Consider the following 23,724-nt stretch of genomic DNA (forward strand, 5'->3'; position numbering starts at 1 on the left):
TATCCTTCATCGTCAATCTGACCCATAGATATCAGATTTTTCTTGAGGCCAGGAATATGTCGTACATTTTGCAATTTCCATAGAGTGCCTTGTGAAGTCTTTATATGAACTTCACCTTTTCCGGCAATGTCGAGATGTTCGCCGTTTGCTAGATAAACTTTCCCAAATTTTCCAGCAATATAATTATGCAATAATTCTTTGTATGATGTAGAGTGAAAGGATGCACCTGAGTCCAGAATCCAAGATTCGACTGGACTGTCTGCACAACAAATTAGTGCATCACCGACTTGTTCAGCAATTACATTTGCTGAATTTTCTTCCTTCTTCTTCTTTGGTTCTCTACATTGACTACTGTAGTGACCCTTTTTATCGCAATTCCAACAAGTAATGTCCTTGCGATTTTTGGATTGTCCTCTTCTCCTTGACTTTGATCTGCCACGACCATAAATCTGTCCTCTTTGGTTGATTCTCCCCCTGCTTTCGGTACTAAAAGCAGATCCTGGGGAATCACTTGATTCTCTTCGGCGAATATCTTCGCTTAGTACCAAGTCTCTAATATCATTCAATTTGAGTTTGGTACTTCCTGATGAACTGCTAACTGTAGTTACTATTGCAGACCAACTCTCTGGTAGAGATGATAGTAGAATCAACGCCCTGATTTCGTCATCAATTGTTATATTAACAGAACTCAACTGAGTTAATATTGTATTAAACTCATTGATATGTTCCGTGACTGATCCACCTTCTGTCATTTTTAAGTTGAACAATCGACGCATCAAATAGACTTTGTTTGAAGCAGATGGCTTCTCATACATATTTGATAACGCCTTCATCAGGCCTGCAGTGGTCTTCTCGTTAATGATGTTAAACGCCACATTTCGTGTTAGCGTCAAACGAATCACACCAAGAGCTTGGCGATCTAATAGATCCCAATCCGCTTTGGACATAGTCTCCGGTTTCACCTCGGTTAAAGGTAAGTGTAATTTTTTCTGGTACAAATAGTCCTCTATTTGCATTTTCCAGAATCCAAAATCTTTGCCATTGAACTTGTCAATCTTAACCTTCCCTTCTTCCGATGCCATTTTTCACAAAAATAATTTATGTGAATAGTGCTTGTGAATAGTAACGATGATCAATAGTGTCGCACTATTCTTGTGAATAGTACCTACACCAATACTGTACTTTTCTACCAGGATTACACTGTCTGTGCTCTGATACCAATTGTTGAGGAAGCGTGTCAAGATAATAGAAGGAAAAGGATATTTAGGAGAGAAACAATAAATTGCACAAGACAAGACAAGACAAGACAAGATTTACGTGGTTCGACAATTTTTGCCTACTCCACGGTCACACAAAGAATAGCTCTTTATTAATTGAAGAGAGAAAGAAGAAGTTTTGGGATGATCTACAAATGAAAATGTAGACCCCTATTTGTAAGTATTTGAATGCCCTGCCGAGGTAAGCGCTTAGATCATAAGAATGCCAATGTAAGCGCTTACATCATAAGAATGTTGAGGTAAGCACTTACATCACAAGAATGTCGATGTAAGCGATTACATCATATTTTCATCTCTTTTTGATTTTTCTTTCTTTTGTTTTGTCTACTTTCACATACAACAATAGGTTTGGTCCTATCAGAAAAGGTTGTATTTGAATTATGGAATTCATGCATAGGTTTATAGTCAAGTAAAAAAAAAAATTATTTTCAAATCCAAACAAGGATAGGTTAGTTAAAAGATGATATTCACTTTAATTTGAAATATGTATGTTATGAAAGGACATGATGTATATGAACAAAGATAATATTTGAAATTGAGAATATGTTTATTATGAACAAACTTGACTAATTAGACAAGTGAGGCTTGCTCAGTTGGTAAAAGCACCTTCACCCATGACCGTTAGGTCCTGTGTTCGAGTCATGCTGGAGGGGAATTATGGAAACATTATAGATCCTCCTAATTTGGGAAGACTTTTTTTTTTTTAAAAAAAAGTCTACACTTCACCCTGACCTATGTATCACGAGTTCGAGCTCTGGAATCAGCCATTCATGCTTGCATTAGGGTAGACTATTTACACCACATCCCTTTAGGTGTAACCCTTCACAAACTCTGCATGAATGCGAGAAGCTTCGTGCAATGGCGGATCTATGTGGTCTCTTGTGGGTGCTCAGGCACCCATTATCGTTAACCAGATTTAGTAAATTTGCATAGGAAAAGTATTTAGATAAATATTGAGTGAGCACCCGCGGCTAAACTCCTTTTTTCTCTTCTTTTGAAATTTTTATCGGCGAGCACCCATGACTTTAAAATTCTGAATCCGTCACTAACTTTATGCACTGGGCTGCACTTTTTTATATACTTCACTCATCTAAGTTTATGTGGTATTAGCTTTTCTTTTTTCTGTTTATAAACAGAATGCTAGATTTCTAAATTTGAAAAAATTTAACCGAAATTTCCTCTTTTGCTCTTAACGAAATGCCCTTAATCATATATATGTGTTATGACACATTTAAAATCAAATATTTCAACGTGTTTCTTTATTATTATTAAACTCTGTGTCCAGTTAAATGATGTCACGCAAATTTAAAGGGAGAAAGTAACTAGAGTTGAATGTGATATATACTCTGAAAATACTGAAATATACATATATAGAGAGATTTAAGTGAAAAATTCCAGAAAAATACCGACGGTTGAACTGCTACTGTTTCATTGAATTTTGGGTCATACTCAATTTCTTTCTTCTTCTAAGCTGGCCATTCTATTACTAAAAGGTTATGTTTTTTTTTCCCGGATCAATATGTTTGTGATGAAAATTTATAAGTTTTTGGAGATTTCTCAAATAAATAAATAAATAAAAAATCCCCACTCACAAACTGTAATATTCTTTCATATAAAATGCATGTCCAAACATAATTTTAAATTTCAAATACTATTTTTCAACTTAATTTTAAAAACTGTTTTTTTTCCCTCAAAAATCATACTCCATTTTTTATGTCCAAACACCTACTAAAAGTAATACATTTTCTTTATGAGCTCCTTGTCTAATTCTCTCGTTCTCATTTTTACATTTTCTTTCAGTCTGTTGCATGATTTTCCTGTTACTTGGAATTTCCAGCATTGTGGATTTCTGAGTTAAAGATTCTTTTCTGTTTAATACTCACTCTATTTCAGTTTATGTTATTTAAAAAAGCTTGACATTTGTTTTGTGTTTGAATAAAGATCAACTTTAAACATATATTTTATTTTTAGTGATAAACTTTTATAGTTACGAAAATATTATAACATGTTAAGACTATAAATTTTAAAAGTTTTATAGCCAATAAATATTATTGCATATTTAAGTCTATAAGTTTCAAACATATTTTTTTCTTAAATTTCATGTTCATTCAAAGAAAGATATCATAAAATGTGCGAGAAGTATGTTACCCCCTCCCCCTCCTCCCTCTTTTAATTTGGTTTATATTTTTACACTTGTTTCGATAATAATCTATAGGGGTGTTCATGGTTCGGTTTGAATCAGTTTTTCCCTTAAAAGAAACCAAACCAAGTAAGTTGGTTTTTCAAATATTAGAACCAAACCAAACCAATTAAGTCAGTTTTTTCTCGATTCGGTTTATGTTGGATTTTGTCGGTTTTTCGGTTATTTGTCGGTATTTTCTTAAATATAAGACATACACTACCAAACACATATTCCGGCGACCACATTTTCAATGTAACACTTTCAAATCAATTGCCCTTTGAGAAATCTATTATTTACCAAGATATATTGATGATAATTGAATCAAATAGTGATGAATAATTTAAGGACTCAATTAAACATATATTATTTCTAACACGAAATGGATTCTTACACTTAACAAAAGAAAACTACCAATCAAACTAGAATGTAAAGGTAAAGAACTATACTAAAAGTGCAAACTATTAACATTTACCATTAAATTTTTGAAACTTTGTATATATATATATATATATATATATATATATATATATATATATATATATATATATGTGTGTGTGTGTGTGTGTGTGTGTGTGTGTGTGTTAATAAATTTGAAATAGCTACTCCTATAGTCGGTTTGATTCGATTTTTTTCGGGTTTTTTTCTGATTAAAACCAAACCCAAACCAAATTTGATCGGTTTTTAAAATTCAAAACCAAAATCAAACCAAATCAAACCAAAAAGTATCATTTCTTTTGGTCGGTTTGATTCGGTTTTTATGAACATCCCTAATAATCTACTAGTACTTTACAAGTACAACATAAACAAAGCCAAAATAAAGGGTATTTATGGGTGAATCATTAAAGAAAGAGGAAAAATAAAATATTAAGTGAGAATTGCTCTCTATTCCTCTAGGTAAATAATACAACATGCAACCAAGTGTATCATTTAGCCTCTTTAGAGCATGAGTGCCAGCAGATAATATTAGTTCAATTTTTAAAAATATGTACATAAAAAATACTTAATTTGGCGGAGCGACCATGGGTTCACGTTTCTCATATATTGGGCTATAAATCCGCCCATGCTCAGTACCTTCATCTCTAGTTGTTGGCACTTTATATATTAACCTCCTAAACTGTAGGTAAAAAGGTGCTCAAATTGTCAACATTCTGGCGAAGCCGGTTCAGATAAACTCCCTTCCGCTCCTCTAACTTCACCCATAGACATCAACGAGAGAAAAAAAAAAAAGAAAAAGAAATCAGTGGACATTAAAAGATAGAATATGTTTTTAAAAATGTGACAGGCTTAATAAATGTCCTAAAAATGTGAATGGGGAGATTTGCAAAAACTTTGCGCCGATGTTTAACTTTTGTCCCTGTTTGAGGAATTTTTGCAAGAATAACCATTTTAAGTTTAATGTGGAATTAAAAATTGGACTAAAACATCCTCCTAACTTAATAGTTACAGAAATGGCCAGAGTCTTACATTCCTACTTAGTAAATCTCTCTGCTCCTATATATACACATACGACTAGCAAGAATACAACATACCCAACCCAAGTTAGGGGTGGCAAAACAGGCCCAAATCCATATAACCTGCCCAGCCCGCCCAAGTTAATGGGTTTGGGCTAGAGTGATTTTGTTGATGGGCTGATTTGGGCTAGCCCAAAATTAAATAACCCATAAATATTTACTAGCCCAAATTAAAGTAAAAATTGCACGGGGCGCCCTATTTGGTCGCCCACATTTAACCTATACCTATTTTTAAAAAAAGTTTTAACTTGTACCCAATTTTTAAACAACTTCAGCCCCTTTCTCCTTCTCCTTCACCTTCTCCTCCTCCTCCTCCTCCTCCTTCTCCTCCTCTTCCTCCTCCTCCTCTTCTTCTTCTTCTTCTTCTTCTTCTTCTTCTTCTTCTTCTTCTTCTTCTTCTTCTTCTTCTTCTTCTTCTTCTTCTATTAACAACTGAAAGACACTAACAATCTGAGATTTTGTGATGTGGATTATAAGATTGTGGTGAACGAAGCATTGGTTGGGGTGACGAAAGCTGTGGAAAAAGGGACATAATAATCAGAATTCTGGCAAACACATTGGTATAACTTTTCGTTGGTTGTATCCGAAAGAACATTTGTGGAAAATAGCAATAAGACTACTAATAACGAAAGAAATAAAGTTTATATTTCACTCTTCTTGCAAAATGTTACTTCAGCTTATATAGTGCTGAAGTTTTAACAAATGAATTAAATAACTTCAGCATCTTCTGCTGAAGTTTTTGAAAAAGCTTATCCAGGACAAAAAAACTTCAGCTTATTTAGTGCTGAAATTTTTACAAATGAATTAAATAACTTCAGCATATTATGCTGAAGTTTTTGAAAAAGCTTTATGAAAAAAATAATGAATCCATGACAAAAAAAACTTCAGCTATTTTAGTGCTTAAGTTTTTACAAATAAACTAAATAACTTCATCATCTTATCCAGGACAAAAAAACTTCGGCACTGCCTTTGCTACTTCAGGCCCGTCTACTAGAATGCTGAAGTTTTGCGTGATTGTCTTTGCTACTTCAGCCCCGTATGCTGAAGTTACGCGAAAAAGTGGGTATGCTTGCAATTTTTTTTTGCAAAGCGGACACAAATTAAAACGTGACCCAAAAAACGAGTATAGATGCAAATCCCCACAAATTAACCTATGATAGTGCCCAACTATAACCCATGTTAGTGCCCAAAAATTCTCTCTTCAAGCTGGACATATGTGAACCTCCACTGATGCCCAATCAAATAAAAATAGGATTAATCCCTTGTCCAAAAAAGTGAATTTTAATTTATTCAAGATGAAATATAATTATTTTATACGGTCAAAACATTTGTTCTTTTTATAAATCACATTTGTGGATAAATCATACTCTTTAGAATATTTAATAATAAAATAAGAAGTAATTTAATCTTAACATCGAAAGAATAGATCTCATGTAATTATTATATTTGAATAATTTGATTTTTAGAAAACAAAATATCAGTTGACGTGACGTCAAAATGAAAAATGGATATGAAAATTTTGTTCGGGATTGGAACTAATAACCATCATTAACCGTAATAGATAACTGAATTAGTACTATTCACAAGAATTCAACTTAGCAAGTTAAATGATTCACAAAATTTTCATTTTTTTTATCAATTACAATAATTAACAAGGTCAATACTACCAGATCTAAGAAATCGAATTAGTTGTGATTTTAGAAACAAAAAAGAGCTGCTGATGGCGTCTTACAAAAAGAAAATTCAAAATAAAAGAAAACAGATACGAAAAAAAGTAAAGATTTCTCATGACATTGGTTGTCTTACAAGAAAAACCAAAAGGATAATATATTGTAAACATAATGGGTCAAGTTGAGCGGGTTGAGTTATAATCCATTGTTTAGCCTATATTGACCCAATCTATTTCAGCCCAAGTAATATTTGGGCAAGATTAAGCAATGATGAAATTCAAAAATAGTCAGATTTATAACTGGTCGTTCAAAAATAGTCAGATTTATAACTGGTCGTTCAAAAATAGTCCAGTTTCAAAAGTAATCGAAATTTAGTCACTTTTCATGTAAGATAAATCTGAGTGAAAATATTGTTCAAAACCCGGAAAATACGCCAGTATATTATACTGAAGTTCCATCATAAGTATGCTTGAACTCCAGCATATTATACTGGAGTTCCAAGATAAGTATGCTGGAACTCCAGCATAATATGATGGAGTTCCAGCATAAGTACACTAGAACTCCAGCATAATATACTGGAGTTCCAGCAAGTATAATTGTCCAGTATAATATACTGGAGTTTGGAGCACCGATGCTCTAGTCTCCAGTGTATTATACTGGAGTCAGCAAAGTATACCGGTCCAGCATAATATGCTGGAGTTCATACACAGGTGCACCGAACTCCAGTATATTATGCTGGACCGGTCTCTGTTGCAGCAAAATAGTGACTATTTCATTGACTTCGTAAACGTTGGCTATTTTTGAATGACCAGTCCGAAAACTGAATATACCGTGCTATTTTTATATTTATTAGTTCAACCCATTTTAACCCGCCCAATTACAGTCCAAACAGCCCATTTGCCACCCCTAACCCAAGTAATCTAATCCTGCAACAAATACAATGCAGAATGCAAGGAACTAAAGTTTAGGATACATGTCACGATCCAAGCTTGCAACACGTATTGCCCGTTTTGTCCCAACAAATCTCACGGCCTTGTCCATTGGACTATGCCATCATCGAGCCCCAAAGAGCACGTATCATGTGAATTGTGCCTTATAGAGCTTTTTACTTTCCTCTCCCATTTCGATATGGGATTTACTAAGATGACATGTACACTATTACTTCAAAAGCTTGCCAGTGTAGAATCCTACCCGTCCTACTCGACCCGCTCTCATTGGCCCACCTTCCATCATGGGCGTCACAATATCATAAGCATTTGAATAATGATTTTATCAAAACGTTACATTCTGCTTTTTCCTAAGGCGCGACATACTTAGGAAGTGAGGAATGCAAGTCTAAACTCCAAGCTCGGGGGACCCACGGTAAAAAACTTATTCGTACCAGATGTTTACACCAAATTATATGTCGACTTAAACATGGCAATAGTAACGAAATCGGAAGAGCATCTACCTACATTTTTTTCAAGGCTTTCTACCTTTTCATATTTTATTTAATTATCTTCTTTATTTTGATAGTACGCGAGCAAGCGACGTGGCAAGATAGATGAGATTCGTTCACCTTTAACCAGAGATTTCATATTCGATATTCGAGCTCTTCAATGGAGATAGATAGAGTTTTCTGTTTAACGGATTTTTTGCGACACGAATTCAAATTAATCGGACGATACCGAAGGACTAAAAAAGATAGGAGGAAAGGAACAAGCATCTTTTTGACTGATTATAAGATTATTTATGAATTTAAAAACCAAATTTTCCAGCTTCCCCTATTCTGAAATCAAATCAAAGAAAAAAGTGAGAAATTCGTGGTACTTCATGGCGAACAATTTAAGTAGACTTTTCCAAGAAGACACTGATGATGATTGCATTGATGCTATCTTTTTGGATTCATTTATGCTTCTCAGTAAAGCTATTTACTTGCTTTTCGAAATTAAAATGTAGATATTCCAAAGTAGTTGATGGCATTGCTAAAAGCTGTCTAACAAAAGCTATACCTATTAACTATAGTAATAGTACGATCGTCGTGGGATAAATATAATTTTTTCATATTTAATTAGAAGTTTCAGATTCGAGCCGTAAGAAAGAAGTATTAGTCGGGAGTTCTTTTCTCTTCATGGGCCTTACGCAATGTGAATCTGGATTAGTTGGCTCCGATACTGGTACCAAATATTGGATGTGAAATTATAAAGGAAAATGACACTGTATAGTACTTGATGACAACCCTAAAAAGCTGTCTAACAAAAGCTATACCTATTAACTATCATAATGCTAGTAGTACGCTCGTAGTGGAATGAATATGAATATTGGTTGAGACTGCTTTTCCGAGCCTTACACGATGCGAATCTGAATTAATCGAGACTCCGTACTGATATGGAATATACTGGATGAGAATTTTTTTAAAAATAGTAATGGCTTGTTAATATTATTAGTAAAATTCGGCAAAGTCTTTTGGATGAGATAGTTACATACTTTAATATGATATCAGAATAGAAAGGGGTATTAAATTCTAATCTCACTTTCTTCCATTTTTAAAAAGATTTTTTTTACGTGTTCGGCTTTTGAAAAAGAATTGAACTCGTATGTAAAATATATGGTAAAGACATAATTATTATATAAACAAAAGTACACTCCCTCTCTTTTTCATTTTCCAATTCTCCTATCATTTTATACTTATGCATCTTTTTTTACTTAATTGGGTGTAGCATTATCAAAGTCTACACATATAGTATGTATGTAGTGTATATTCACAAATATTAGTACTTAGAAAGTCATGATTAAACCAATTAATATTGTGGATAGAGGACCCAAAGGCTAACGGATGCCATATGCTAAGGTGGTGTAGGATTTTGTATGAAAGTTTTCTAGTAGACCTATTTATTTGTTTGGCTCCTTTAAAATAAGAACTATTTCTTGTCCCAGTTTATAGGATGGTATTTGACTTAACACGGCTATAAATTGTTCCATTATACAAAAAATAAAATATTTAATGTTAAATTATTTCTAAATATAAAAAGATATCATCCTTTCGAAAACAGACACAAAAAAAAGGTGTGACATAATTAATTAGGACCACTTTGATCTTTAAAATTTTATGTTTGCTTAAAATACTTTTAATGATTAACTTACTAATAGAAGAAGATATATTAAGGCAACAACATCATTAAATCGTAATCCAATGATCTTAACACTTTAAGAAAAATCGTTGTATTTTACGACTTAGTTTCTTCTACTAGCTATGGTAAGTTAATGCAAGTAGATAGATCCCCCATCCATCAACTACACTATCGACTTCACACACTTATAATGACAATATCACCAATCTTTGACATTTATAAGGACCCTATCGCACACATGTGTCACCAGAGTCTTCATAAGAATTTTGGAGCGAGAGCCAAGGTGAACTTGGATTAACTATTGCACTAGTAAGTACACGAGAGTTCCAATTATATTAAAAGTTATTATCAGTGGCGGGTCCAGGATTTTATGGTCGTGAGTGCTCACTTCCTTTAACATAAAGTTAGTACCAATCACATAGCATAAGTGTACATCTATTCGAACTCAATACAGAAAAAAATTAATAAAAAAACTACGATTAATATTATCATTATCAAAAATGACTTCTAGTTACAAGTCAAGTAGGTATCGAACCCACGCCTCTAACTTCAGACACGCCTTTACTTCAATCTCAACACCACAACACCCATTAATCTTTTTGGTTCCTGGGTGCTTGCTAGCATCTTATATCAATGTAACGACCCAGTCAGTCGTTCCGAAAGTTAAATTCCCGTCTCCCCCATTTTTACTTCTTTATATTTTGTTCAGTTGTGTTGAGTCGTATCGGGTTGGTAGGTTTGGGTCCGTAGTATTGTTGGAGTGAAATGAGACACTTAGTCTCTTATTTAGAAAGCTAAGTTAGAAAAGTCAACCGGAAGTTGACTTATGAGTAAACGAATTCAGATTTGGATTTTTATGATTCGATTGCTTCGTTGGGTGATTTTAGACTTAGGAGTGTGTCCGGAATATAATTTGGATGTCCGTGGTAGAATTAGGCTTGAATTGGCGAAAGTTGGAAATTGGACTTTATTACGTGCTATATTATATGAATAGAAGTGGGCTAAGCCCATTCTCTAGGAGCTACCACATTTTCAATGGCTTAAAAGTAAAAAAAAACATTAGGTAATTAATTTCAGGGTCTTAGAAACAAAGAGGCAAAAACACACAAAGAAGAATTGTTGTGGAAAAATTATCGGCGACATCGTAAGAAGCTCTGTTGTTAACTTTCATAGTGCAGATATTACTAAATTCTAATAAATATTTCAATTGATTGTGGTTAATTACATATTTTAGCAGTATAGGGTATGGGAATAATGAGTATGCCATAATTAATAGACATAATAACTATACAATGATGTGATTTGAAAAAGAAATAGGAAATTCTTTTTCCAAGAACCTACTGTTTTGATTCTCTAATTTGAGAGATACAATTATCGTTCCATGACAGAAGCAATTAGTATCTTTGAATTTTTGAGAAGGCCAGCGTGATGGCTTCTGAAACACCCACTGTTCGGCAATTTATGCACAATGAAAGTGCATTATTTTTTTTGTAATCTGTCTAATATTTATGATGTGGGGAAAACGTTTGCTTACTGGTCGAAAAAGAGGAAATCAATAAATACCAAAGCAATTTTTACTATCACCAAGACGAAAGTACTTCGTTAGACAACATAATTGTATACAAATTAGTTATTAATTGGACCGGGGATTGACTTTGATTTTTGACTTGTCCTGAGATTATGAAAATTATCCAGCTAGACTAATTGGGATGTGTTATTAAATATTCTGGATAGATTCAGAGCTTTAGGAGACCGAGTCGAGGGACGAGGGCATCCCATAGTAGGATTTTACGTTGTTGAGGTAAGTAACAATTTTAACTCTGGCTTTGAGGGTATAAACCCGGGGAATTTAATATTGTGTGACTGTTTGGAGGTGATACCCACGCTAGGTGACGGGCGTGTGGGTGTATACCTCGAGGGATGGAGACTTGGTCCGTCCCGTGAGGCTTCATGGCCATCATCTGTGTTTACGTAGTTACTTGTTGTTGAACTTGTCTACCTTCATGTTAGAGATCATGCTTAGGCTTTATTCATGCTCACATTATTTGTACTCAGTCATAGAAATTATTGTACATGTTTACCTCAGTCTCTATTATTTGCTAATATGCTGTGATACTTGATGTGGGTTGTGTTCCCTTATTTGTTGATGATGGTGAGGCTAGTGAGGTACATGATTGAGTGAGGCCGAGGGCCTGGTTGTGAGGATATTAATACCATAGCGCGTGAGTTGTCCGCGTAGCACGTGAGTTGACCGTGCGGGTCCAGGTATTGATACCATAGTGCGTGAGTTGACCGTGCGGATCCAGGTATTGACCGTGCGGATCCAGATATTGATATGATGGCACGTGAGTTGTCCGTGCTTAGTGCTTGGGCTTTGAGAGCCCCTCCGGAGTCTGTACACACCCCCAGTGAGCGCAAAGTGTTGAGTGTTTTGAGTTTGTTGAGTGCTGAGTGCGAGTGATGAGTGATGGAGTGACACTGCTATGAAGTTGTATTTATTTGTGTTGTTGCTACATTTATATGTTAAATTTCTTTGTGACATTTACTGAGTTATGGAATCTACCTGTTTATTTATGTTTATTGTAAATTGTGAAAATAAATAATTGGATTGTTTTACTTAGCTCGTCACTACTGTTCAGTTCCTTAGTCATTTCTGTTACTACTGAGGTGGTTGTACTCATACTACACCCTGCACTTTATGTGCAGATCCAGGTGAGTTAGGGCGCGACGATCATTGATTTCAGGCTGACTATCTGTGTAGATTGCAAGGTAGCTGCCAGTGTCCGCAGGACCTTGTTACCTTTCTTGTCATTTCTTCTTTTAGACAGTTAGATAGTTTACATATCTTAGTTTATAATTTTAGACGCTCATGACTTAGTGACACCCCGATGTTTGGGGCTCGTTTCCGTATTTTTCTGTATTATATTTAGAGTTGATTTAGTTTATGAAAATTTAAATGTTGAAATATTTTATTAAATTCTTATAATCAAATTAGTAGTAATATTTTGGGAATAGGCTTACCACAACACTCATTAGTCTTTTTCGTTATTGGGTGCTTGCTGGCATCTTATAACATTTTTCTTATATTTTTGATATAACTATACATAGTTTATCGGGAGGTCAATGGGTGCTAAAGCACCTAAAATTAGTGCATGGATCCGTCACTGATTATATGAACGACTTATTCAACAAATTTTGTTTTAGTTTGAATAAGTCTCTAGAACTTACGCCTCATTAAAAAAATTTGTGGTTTAAAACAAACCATAAAAATTTATGTAGCTTGAAATCATGTCATTAAGGTATAGAAAGAAAAAAAATAAAATTAAATTGTTACAAAATATAAAATATATTATTCTTTTTGGATTAAATAAAAAATGTCACATAAATTAGAGACATTCTATAAAGGGAAGGACGAATGAGTTTTGCTTTCTATATTTGCCTTTCAATGTGACCATTCGATAAAAAGCACCAAATAAAGTATGTTTGATAGCTCCTTCACCTACACCCCTCCATTACTCCTCCAAGAATATATTAAATATCTACTCCCCTCCATTTCATAGAACAATATTTTTTTATTAGTTAGTCCGAAAAATATATATGTTTATTATTTAAAAATTTAACTTAAATTTTTTATTTTAATTTTAGTGGCATACTTTTATATGTAGTCGCAGAAATCTCATGACATATTTAAGATTATAAAATTTATATTATTTTCTTATTTAAATTTTGTGTTAGTCAAATTATGCCATATAAATTATAAAGAAAAAAACTATTCCATCTTTACCAATTTATTTGATGCACTTTCTCGTTTCAATCTGTTTTAAAAAAATAATATATTTTTATATTTAGAAATAAATATATTTGTTTTAGATTATAAGTTTAAAAAAATTATCTTTCTTTCGGTTGGCCAATCAAAATGTACCATATAAAATGAGTATAACTTATATGAGTGTAAAAGGGGGTGAGAATTGGAGAGGGGGCATGGGCCATAATCTTCTGATTCCACTAACATATTCCAACAAATAAACAAATGAAAAGTTAAAATTTTCAATCAAATGATCTCTAGTCCACACTCAACTTTATTCTGTGAATTCCATTATTCCTTATTTCTTTTCTTTAAAATAATATATAAAAAATTAAAGGTGGTGCCAACAATATAGTATACATTATACAAATAACAGATACAACAATTAGCTAAAAACTCCTTTATTCCAATCATTTCAACTAAATTAGCTACAAACAACAAATTCTTCTATAAACTACTAAAATAATTTTCTATTCATCAACTCTTTTTTCTACCAAATTTGTTTTATCATCTTATTCCTAAAATAGCAAACCATCTTTAATGTGTCAATTCTTCAATTATTACAATAATATATGCAACTCTCCCTGTGTGAGTTAGCTTGCACAAATTGTTGGTCCAAAGCCGGGATAAAAGAGAAGAATTGCGATAGGCTGGCAGTCAGTATACATTTTCATGACAAATTTGCGCCATCTTCGAATTGTTTAAAATTGAGGCGTATTTTTTGTATTACAAGAATATATGCAACTCTGCCTGTGTGAACTAGCTTGCACAAATTGTTGGTCCAAAGCCGGGATAAAAGAAAAGAATTGCGGTAGGCAGACAGTCAGCATACATTTTCATGATAAATCCATACCGTCTTCAAGTTATTTAAAATTGAGGCGTGTCTTTTGTATTACAAGAATATATGCAACTCCACTTGTAAAATTGTTGGTCTAAAGCCTGGACAAAAGAGGAGAATTGCGATAAGCAGACACTCAACGTACATTTTTATGATAAATCTGTACCGTCTTCGAACTATTTAAAATTAAGGCGTATTTTTAGTATTACAAGAATAAAGTGGCAAAGTCACATTTAACCAAGGGGTATCAAATGAGAGCCATTCGCTAGAAATTACACTGTATTGTTAGATATTTTTATTTATTTTATGTATTTTTACTATATTTTAACTTTTTTTAATTTTTCGGTATATTTAATTTATTATATTTTGATACCCTTAATAAATATGCTGACTGCGCCGCTAGAAGAATATATACGCATTCAATGGTCCCTAATATTGGCCAAAAGCTGCATCATTTTGTTTAAAGAGTCACTCCTTTTTCCTTTCTCTTTCACCATTTCCTTTTATCCTTTTTCTTTTTCATCATCATATCATCAGCCTGGACCAAGTGTACTAGCAGCTGATAATTATACAGTATCGGTTCAATTGAATCCATCATTTTCGACATGAAGTGTTAATACAATAACAACAACAATAACAATAACGACCCAGTATAATCCCACAAGTGGGATCTGAGGAGGGTAATATGTACGCAGACCTTACCCCTACCCCAAAGGGTAGAGAGGCTGTGCAAAAAATCACTAAATTAATTTCAAAAAATATTAAACTTTGAGTTTTGGTGTAAATGGCAAAGTTGTTGCCATGTGATCAGAAGGTCACGGGTTCGAACCATGGAAACAGTCTCTTGCAGAAATGCAGGGTAAGGCTGCGTACAATAGATTCTAGTGGTCCGACCCTTTCCCGGATCCCGCGCATAGCGGAAACTTAATGCACATGGCCGCCCTCTATTAAATTTTGAACCTATAATTTCGAAAGTGCAACAGGTTTAGGGGTAAGAACCTTAGAAGCCGATCCCGTCAAATTTAAATCCTGAATTAACCTCTGTATGTTGTAATTATCGGAATGTTCCACCAAATGTAGGTGTCCAGAAATCTACTGTTGTTTCATGAGTTACTGGGAAAGTGCTTGAAACTGGTACCAAACATAATCCTCGACTTCTAAGATCTTGGTTTTGTCCTTCTGCATCCTCGGATTTTTTACTACTCTGCAGAATATCAGTGTACATATTATTGGCAGCTGCTATATATATTCTAAACCCTAAATCCTGAACCCTGAACCTTAAGAAATTATGTAATTTTTTTATACATACGAATATTCTTTAATCTATAATAACATATTATTATAAAAACTACGTATAGATAAGGAAAAATGACACTGTATAGCTGCTGTAAATATAATAGTCAAAAAAATGTATAAAATTTATATATACACACATACATACATTCTGTATGCTATATACAAAAATTATACAAATTTTATATACTTTTTCGACTATCAAATGTGAATAGTTGGCGCGGGCTAGAAGTGATAATACCCCTATAGATAACCTAATTGTGTATACATATTTTACATTATAGTAAGTGCATAGAACTTTTTCCATAAAATGTGAATCATAATCTAACACAACTTTATCAATGATTTTTCGAAAATTTTACCAAAACTTAGCTTTTTTTCAAATATTAAATAAAAATAAAATCCAAAAAATTCTCAGTGTGAACCACAATGAAGTAACAGGTAATTTTCAGTACCTGTTGATGTTGCATTGCAGATGATCCACTTTTCATGTAAGGGGCGCTTAATGCCTGTAATTTTAAATTAAAAAAAGAAAAAGAAACGGATAAGAAACTGTAATATTGTCAGCTTTGAGCCAAATCAGTAAGTTTTTCTTCAAAAGGGTTAAATTATTAAGAATGTCGTTACACCTTTTATGTAATTTTCCTTTCTTTTTAGCTACAAATATAGGACTTTGTTCATATAATCAACTTAAATAAATAAGAAAAGGTTCTTCTGAAACTTACACCAATTTGATCATGGAGGAACTTTATGTATTCAATTGCTTCAGAGAGTACAGAAGCTGTATCAGTCTGGAAAAAAAAAAAAAAGAATAAGAAAAAATTAAAATGATTGAAAAATATTTTTTTTGTTTTTGTTTTTTCTATGAATTCAGAGAAGTAGTGATTCTCAGTGTACCTTTCCAAAAGGTGAGACTAATTGTTGAAGTGCAGTGATTCTGTCTCCCATCTTCTCTTTTCTCACCTAAAAATGAATTAAAAAAGCTATATATCAAAAAAAAAATATTCCGGTGCAATTCAGAGCCCGGGAAAGGCGGCACCCCTTGGGGTGTGATATAGACTTCCTACTCTAATGCAAGCATTAAGTGATGTTTTCACGACTCGAACCCGTAATGTATAGGCCACATAGAAACAACTTTATCATTGCTCCAAGGTGTCCCTTCTAAGAAAGTCATATATATTCTAAAATTAAATATTTCCTCGTCCGTCCGTTCCAATTTATATTACGATTTGAGTGGATACAGAGTTTAAGATAACTGACGAACATACCTTAAAAGCTGGCGAAGGAGATGGAGTTTCATCCCGTGGTCTTTTATTTGTTGTTTCGCTGCTAGTTTTCTTTGACATTTTATTTATATCCCTAACCTCTCCCATATTCTGTTGCAATGAGAGAATTAACATCAATACATGTATGTATTCAATCTACCAAAAGAAAATCAAAACCCTAGATATGACATGCAAATTACATGGTTACAACTATGAAATCATGCAGCTCTTTTGAGAATGAAATCTTCATAAATAATGAATTGTGGTGAACTCGGAGCGAATTTAGCTGAATCCACTACTTTTGATTCGCATAACTTAGACATATAAAAAAAGAAACTTACAATATAAATACAATTTGTTGACTCTAAATTCTGAATTCATTTTGGTAATGAAATATTACTGTTGAGACATAACATACTTAGTAACTTACGCATAAGTGTACTCTCTCTAATAGTTTAAACATTCAGACAATAAGTTTACGCAATTGAATATGATATAGAGCGGACAAGAGGTCATGTGTTCAAATTTCACTTCCAACAACAATAACAACAACAAATCCAGTATAAATCTACAAGTGGGGTCTGGAGAGGGTACAATGTATGTAGACATTACCCTACCTTAGTCTCGAAAGTAAAAAGGCTGTTTCGATAGACCCACCAGCTCTAGCCCATGAAAAAGGCGAGGCGGGATATTGAGACGTTACGTTACTTAAACTTTAAGATGAGATGATCAGATAATTCGATAATTACCTTTGCTTTCTCATCAATTGTTGGAATGGGAAGTTGAGGATGCAAATTAGAAGGAAAAAGAGTTGAAGGGACATCATTCATGGCAGCTGCACTGGCATTCCAAAAAGGAGTATTATTTGAGAAATGCAGCTGACTGTGAGGAGGAGGCGGCGGCATCGATGGCTGCAGCGGCTGCTGTTCCGGCGGAGATGTTCGGAGAAACTGAGGAAATTTAGACCATGAAGAAGTTGTAGATGAATGCATCACATGATTATCATGAGCTGCTGATTCTTGGCTTAAACCATAATTATTTGATGGATTAATATTATAAACAAAATTCATTTGTTTATAATCATCCACTGATGAAGAATTCTCAGAATTTCCTGAATATATTTTCTGTCTATTCCAATGATGATCTTGTTGAGAATTAGATGCTTCTAGCTGATAATTATTTGTATTTGAATTTAAATCTCCTTGTTGAAGTATAGAAGAAAAACCACTCTCAGCTTTTTCACCCCTCCTGAAAATAAAAAATAAAAACAAAAAAACAAAAACTTTAATTTGTTAGAAAAACGGAGCGTTAAAAATTACTAAAATTTCAATAAATATTAAATTTTGAATTACAACCGATAAATTTAATGATAAGCACATAAAGGAACCACCAAAGGATATGGTTCCCTTAACTAAAGATCTCGAGTTCAAGCTCTGGGCATGATGGTATGGAGCGCTTCGCCTCGAATGTGGCTTTACACAGTGCGAATCCCGATATAATTGGGCTCCAATGCGAGTACCGGACACCAAGTGGAAAAAAAAAAAAAAAAAAAAGATAAACACATAAAGATACGAAACCTATATATCAAGTTCAAATTCTGAATTCGTTTGTTGAAAGCTCGTATTACTTACAATAAAGATTGGTTCCAATCATGTGGTTGAGAAGTTAGACCTAAACCCATCATTTGAAAATTATTTTCTGCAGATAAAACACCTCCACCTCCGCCTCCACTACCGCCTCTGCCTCTGCCGCTGCTGCTGCCGCAGCCGGAAGATTCAGACAATACTGAACCAGAATCCAAGAAAGTCCTAGGTTTGATGTCCACTTGAGTTTCTGTATTTTGCCAATTACTATAGTTGCTTGACATGTTACTTACTGTAGTAGAAGCTGCAGTAGGCGCACTATTCCTCGATATTGACGTATTATCCCACCAATTTCCATTACCTAGTTGAAATTCTTCCGCCATAGTAAGGACGTTTTCAATACCGATAGCAGTTTTCCTTCCGTATTGTCAAGTCTGAAGATCCTTTTTGCGATTTTCAAGAAGTGACAAAAAAAAAGTGTAGGATTGCTACGAATCGAATTAGAAAAGTAGAGAAAAATTCTTCGCCAGTCTTGTAAAGACTATATTAGTTAGCTTGTTCGTTTTTAGACTGCTGCTGCTCGAACTATTACTATCAGCTCAAGTGAGAAAGAATAAGATCGGCTCAAGATAAGAGCTCGAAAAAAGAAAGAAAAGTAGATAAAATAGAGATGACTCCTTGTTTTTTTTCTATTCTCTATTTGGTATTGAATTCAAGATTCTTATTCTGGAAAATTCTCTTTGCTTTACACTTGGGGTTTGGTTTATGGTTTTGTGGTTTAATTTTTGGCTATGTTTATAAAAGATTTGAAATGGATTTGTTTTGATTTATGTTGCTATTTATAGTATATAGATATAGGAAACTAAACTATTTGAAAATAGTGAGACTTTGAGAAATGATCAAAATTTTGATTGACCTTTTTCAAGAGTGATTAGACAAATGGAAAGGGTCAATTTGTAAGGAAATTATATTGAATTCTATCCTTAGCCAAACATTGATTAATTACTTTCTTGTTTTTTTAATTTCTTTTTGCCTTTTTACTAGTTTTATCTTTTATAGGAGTAGTCAATAGAAGTCTTGGCTTTTCCCCCACTTTGACTCTATTATTTTCTTCAAAGTAGGAATATATTTCAGTTTTGCTTTTGTGGCCAAAAAGAAAAAATGAATTCCAAATAGACTTTGTACAGACGTCTAAAAAGGGCAACCGGTGACGTAAGCTACCATTATGCGCGAGGTTCGAGGAAAGGCCATACCACAAGGTTTATTGTACGCAGCCTTAGCCTGTATTTTTGTAAGAGACTTTTTCCACGACTCGAACCCGTGACCTCCTGGTCACATGATAACAACTTTACCAGTTACGCCAAAGCTCCCTTTCTTTGTACAAATATCTACCATTGATAATTGAAGACGAGCTTACACGTCATACCCACATAATCTTTATTTGATGTTACATAATTTACATTGACTGTTGTGGCGAGATGAATGAGATTCTTCCACTCTTAATAAAAAACTTTTTGGGTTCGAGTTCTGAAAATAGATAAACCCATGATAGCAAGCACTTTCCCTTTAAATAAATATTACACTACGAAAAATCTAAATTAATCGGGACAGTATATTCCGGATACTAGATGGTTATACCAAAAAATAATAATAAGAAAAATATTAACTCAAAATCTTGAGCTACATTTTATTAAACCTCAATTAAACTAGTGATAATGCTCAAATTTGGTTCTGTACTATCTGAAACTGCACATTAAGTTTTCCTCCATTTACACTTTTGGTTTAATATTACTCTTGCCGTTACGAAAAGAAAAAAATCTTATTTAATTTGTCCTAGACACTTAAGGGCCGGAACTCCAATTTGAGAGTAATTTTAAATCATAGTATAAAGTTGAGGCTTATATATTTAAACCTTTTTCCTAGTAGAATTTGAGTAAAAATAGCATGGGCTAACTAGTTTTCAGACTGGTCATTTAAAAATAGCTAGCGTTTGCAAAGTCATTGAAAAATAGCCACTATTTTGCTGCAACACGGAAAGTTCCAGCATAATATGCTGGAGATTGGTGCACCTGTATATGAACTTCTAGCATATTTTGAACAGTGTTTTCGTTCAGATTTATCTTTACATGAAAAGTGGCTAAATTTCGATTACTTTTGAAACTGTGACTATTTTTGAATGACCACTTATAAATCTGGCTATTTTTAAATTTCTCCGAGAATTTGAACATTAGATTCTATCCATTTCACGTCGAAGCTCCATTAATAATATAATAAGGGTAATACGAGAATTAACCAAAAATATAATTTGGACATAGAAAAATTAAAAAGTTTCGAATAACATAAGGACATATTTGGACATTTCCCATTAAACTAAAACCAGGCTGCTCTTCCACTAAAAATTCTTGTTTATGCCAGTTAATTAATAATTATTAACAGAAGACCATACATGTGTCGAATTTGTTCAAGATAAGAAGGGGAAAAGATAAATTAAGAAATGCCACACTTTTTTCATTATGTTCTCCTTTTTTTAAAATTACTCTCCCTCTTCTCCTTTTTAAATGCCTCTTAAAGTTTTGAACATTCATTAATACAATTAAAGAATAATATATTGCAACTATTAATTAATGTGTTAATAATAAATTAAAGCTGTGGTGGTTCAAGAAAAGGATTTATGTTTTGCTTCCTTTTTACCCTTTTGGAGATAGTGGTAGAAGTCAATGTTAAATATCTTTTGCCACTAAACTTAGTTCATAAAAGCCATCATCTAATTCTTGTACTAGCTCCCTTAGTCCTCAAGTTGGTTGACAATAAATCTGGCATCATCAAAGCAGGGGCGGAGCTAGAACTTCGGTTAGGTTCGGTTGAACTCAATAGTTCTGATTCAAATTTTGTATTTGTTTTAAAATATTCGTTGAATATATATAAATTATTAATTTCGAATCTAATAATTTAAAAGGATATAAATCCGAACTCATAATTAAGCTTCAAATTTTTGTTTCGTCTCTACCTCAAAGGTACCGTCCAAATTAAAGAATGTTATTTTTTTTCATTTATAAAGCAAACTTGCACTTTTAAACTACACTACAAATTACATGTCGGCTCTAGCTAAAATGTGTTCAATAGCGGAGGTGGATCGCGGATCTAAAATTTATATATAATGCAGCTATAAATTAAGACCTACGAGTGAGACCTAAGAGGTTATTTGGTTATCGGAATCACTAATCCCAGTATAAAATTTAATTATATTTATCTCGTGTTTAGCTATTGATATTAGCTACAATATTATAAATTTTATGCCAAAGTCTTATTATTCTCCACAACTATAATTCCGAGATTATAATCTCAAAATATCCTTGTTCTGAGCCATGCATCCCTAAAGAAATAGTGTACATATTTTGACTTAAGGGTTTGAAAATATTTGCAAGTCAAAGGAGTTGACCCCACACGGTGGCACGCGTGTGATATAATGGGCCCCATATTGAGACCTAAGAGTCAGAGCCTGATAACGACTCCAACATTCTTTTTCTAACATTTCATAATTTTTCAATTTTTTGGACTCACTTCACCTAATAATTAGCGCTTCCTCCGATTCAAAATAAGTAATTTTTTTAATTTTTTTGTGGTCTAAAATAAGTAATTTTTCTAAATTTCAAAAATAAATTAATTATTTTTTTCCTACATTGCCCTTGGAGTAAATAATGTTAGAGCATGTGTTAGGAGTGTTTATGTGAAGGGATAGTAAAGGTTAATATGGTCAATTTCATTACTAATTAATATTAAAAAGTGAATTTCTTAATATGTGTGAAACAACCAGAATCACTTATTTTGGACTAGAGGGAGTAGTGTTTAATTGGACAATATTTTCTGATTGAAGTAAAAAAAAAATAGAGAGTATCTGTAGTTAAAATTTTAAAAAATAGTTTTCGAATAAATTATATTCAAAAACAAACATCACAAGTTTTTTATCACCTCCAAATTTGCCACATATAAAACTTGGTACTCCTTCCGTCTCAATTTATATGGTAAAGTTCGGATTTTGAGAATCAAACGAATTTTTTTAAATCATAATTTTTTCGCATAATTTTGAATGGTTAACTATTGTGACTTATAATACTTTTTGCGTTATTTTCAAATATATTAATTTTTATTTCAGAAAACTTAAAGAACTACATCCGCATTCACGATAAAAATTAAGAAGCTCCAAAATTGATTGCGAACACGAGATGAGAAACCAAAAATAAAAAAGACATGTCATATATATTATGCATCTTCCACTTCTTTTTCCATCAAAATTTCATCTGAATATTTTCTAATTAAATCGAAATAGTTAACATAGATATCACTAACTCTCGTCTCAAAAATACTTATCTACGCTACTTAAAAGTTTACATCGAACTAATATTTAACTACAAGAGCTACAAATAAGGATGTATATATCACTAACCATATTAAGTGATAATAGTTCATATATAAGACATATGTCTTATATCCCTTTGATTGGTATAGATTTTTTCTTTCCAACTTTCTTTTTAATATTAATTAAAATGAAGTTGAGGACTAGCTCAATTGGTGAGTTCTCTGCCTTCTAAATTGCCGTCCCCCTCCCTCTCCTAGTGTAATTAAAAAATAATAATAATAACAATTAAATCATTTCTTGCTTATTGTTATTGTAAATAGATGAGAATGGATTGTGGCTTGTATAGCCAATGGTGGCGACGCTATTAAATTATCAGGCACTCAAGTCACATTTGTTTTTGTTTATTTAAAAAGGGTTTAAAAAATGTGGGTTAATTAGAAAGAACCTTAATCTATGATTGAGTGAGCTTTCCGTGCAGTATTAAATTAATAATAATAGTAACATTTATTTTTAATAATTACACATATAAATGTATCTAGTGATACTCCATGTTCACCAGAAAAAGAAAAAAATAATTCTAGAACTCCACTTAGCCTGAATTATCCAATCACTTTGAAGCAAACGAGGTTCTCCATTGGTAAAATGGTTAAGATATAATGACTATATATATTGATTGGTTGATTCTGACCGTGAATGAATTTTTTTGTTGTTGTTTTCCTTCCGATTTTAGTACCTGCTTTGGGAGTAGATTAATTCGTGGTCGTCCTGAAAAGTCCCCTTTTGTATAGGATAAAATATATTATGTTAAGTGAGTGTATAAGGGAGTGACACGT

General features: G+C 33.0%; 1 protein-coding gene across 3 annotated transcripts; it reads right to left on the reverse strand.

The window, feature by feature from the left end:
• Positions 1-13,940: 13,940 nt before the first annotated feature.
• On the reverse strand, positions 13,941-19,352 carry LOC107813047 (transcription factor bHLH123). Of its 3 annotated transcripts, none has more exons than XR_001654228.2 (8): positions 18,583-19,352; positions 17,701-18,199; positions 16,955-17,062; positions 16,584-16,649; positions 16,412-16,477; positions 16,142-16,195; positions 15,393-15,597; positions 13,941-14,494 (listed from the first exon to the last, which is right to left on the reverse strand). XR_001654228.2 is itself a non-coding variant. In XM_075257084.1 (8 exons), the coding sequence occupies exons 1-8, from the start codon at positions 18,602-18,604 to the stop codon at positions 15,448-15,450; spliced, it is 1,092 nt and encodes a 363-aa protein (XP_075113185.1). In that variant the 5' UTR covers positions 18,605-18,742; the 3' UTR covers positions 14,970-15,447. The 3 variants fall into 3 exon arrangements, 2 of the variants coding, with proteins under 2 accessions (XP_075113185.1, XP_016493741.2); XM_075257084.1 differs by lacking the exon at positions 13,941-14,494 and adding an exon at positions 18,329-18,455 and having other exon boundaries at positions 14,970-15,597; positions 18,583-18,742; XM_016638255.2 differs by lacking the exon at positions 13,941-14,494 and having other exon boundaries at positions 14,970-15,597.
• Positions 19,353-23,724: the final 4,372 nt, after the last annotated feature.

The sequence above is a fragment of the Nicotiana tabacum genome, chromosome 1 (assembly GCF_000715075.1).
Source record: "Nicotiana tabacum cultivar K326 chromosome 1, ASM71507v2, whole genome shotgun sequence".
Taxonomy (NCBI): Eukaryota; Viridiplantae; Streptophyta; class Magnoliopsida; order Solanales; family Solanaceae; genus Nicotiana; species Nicotiana tabacum.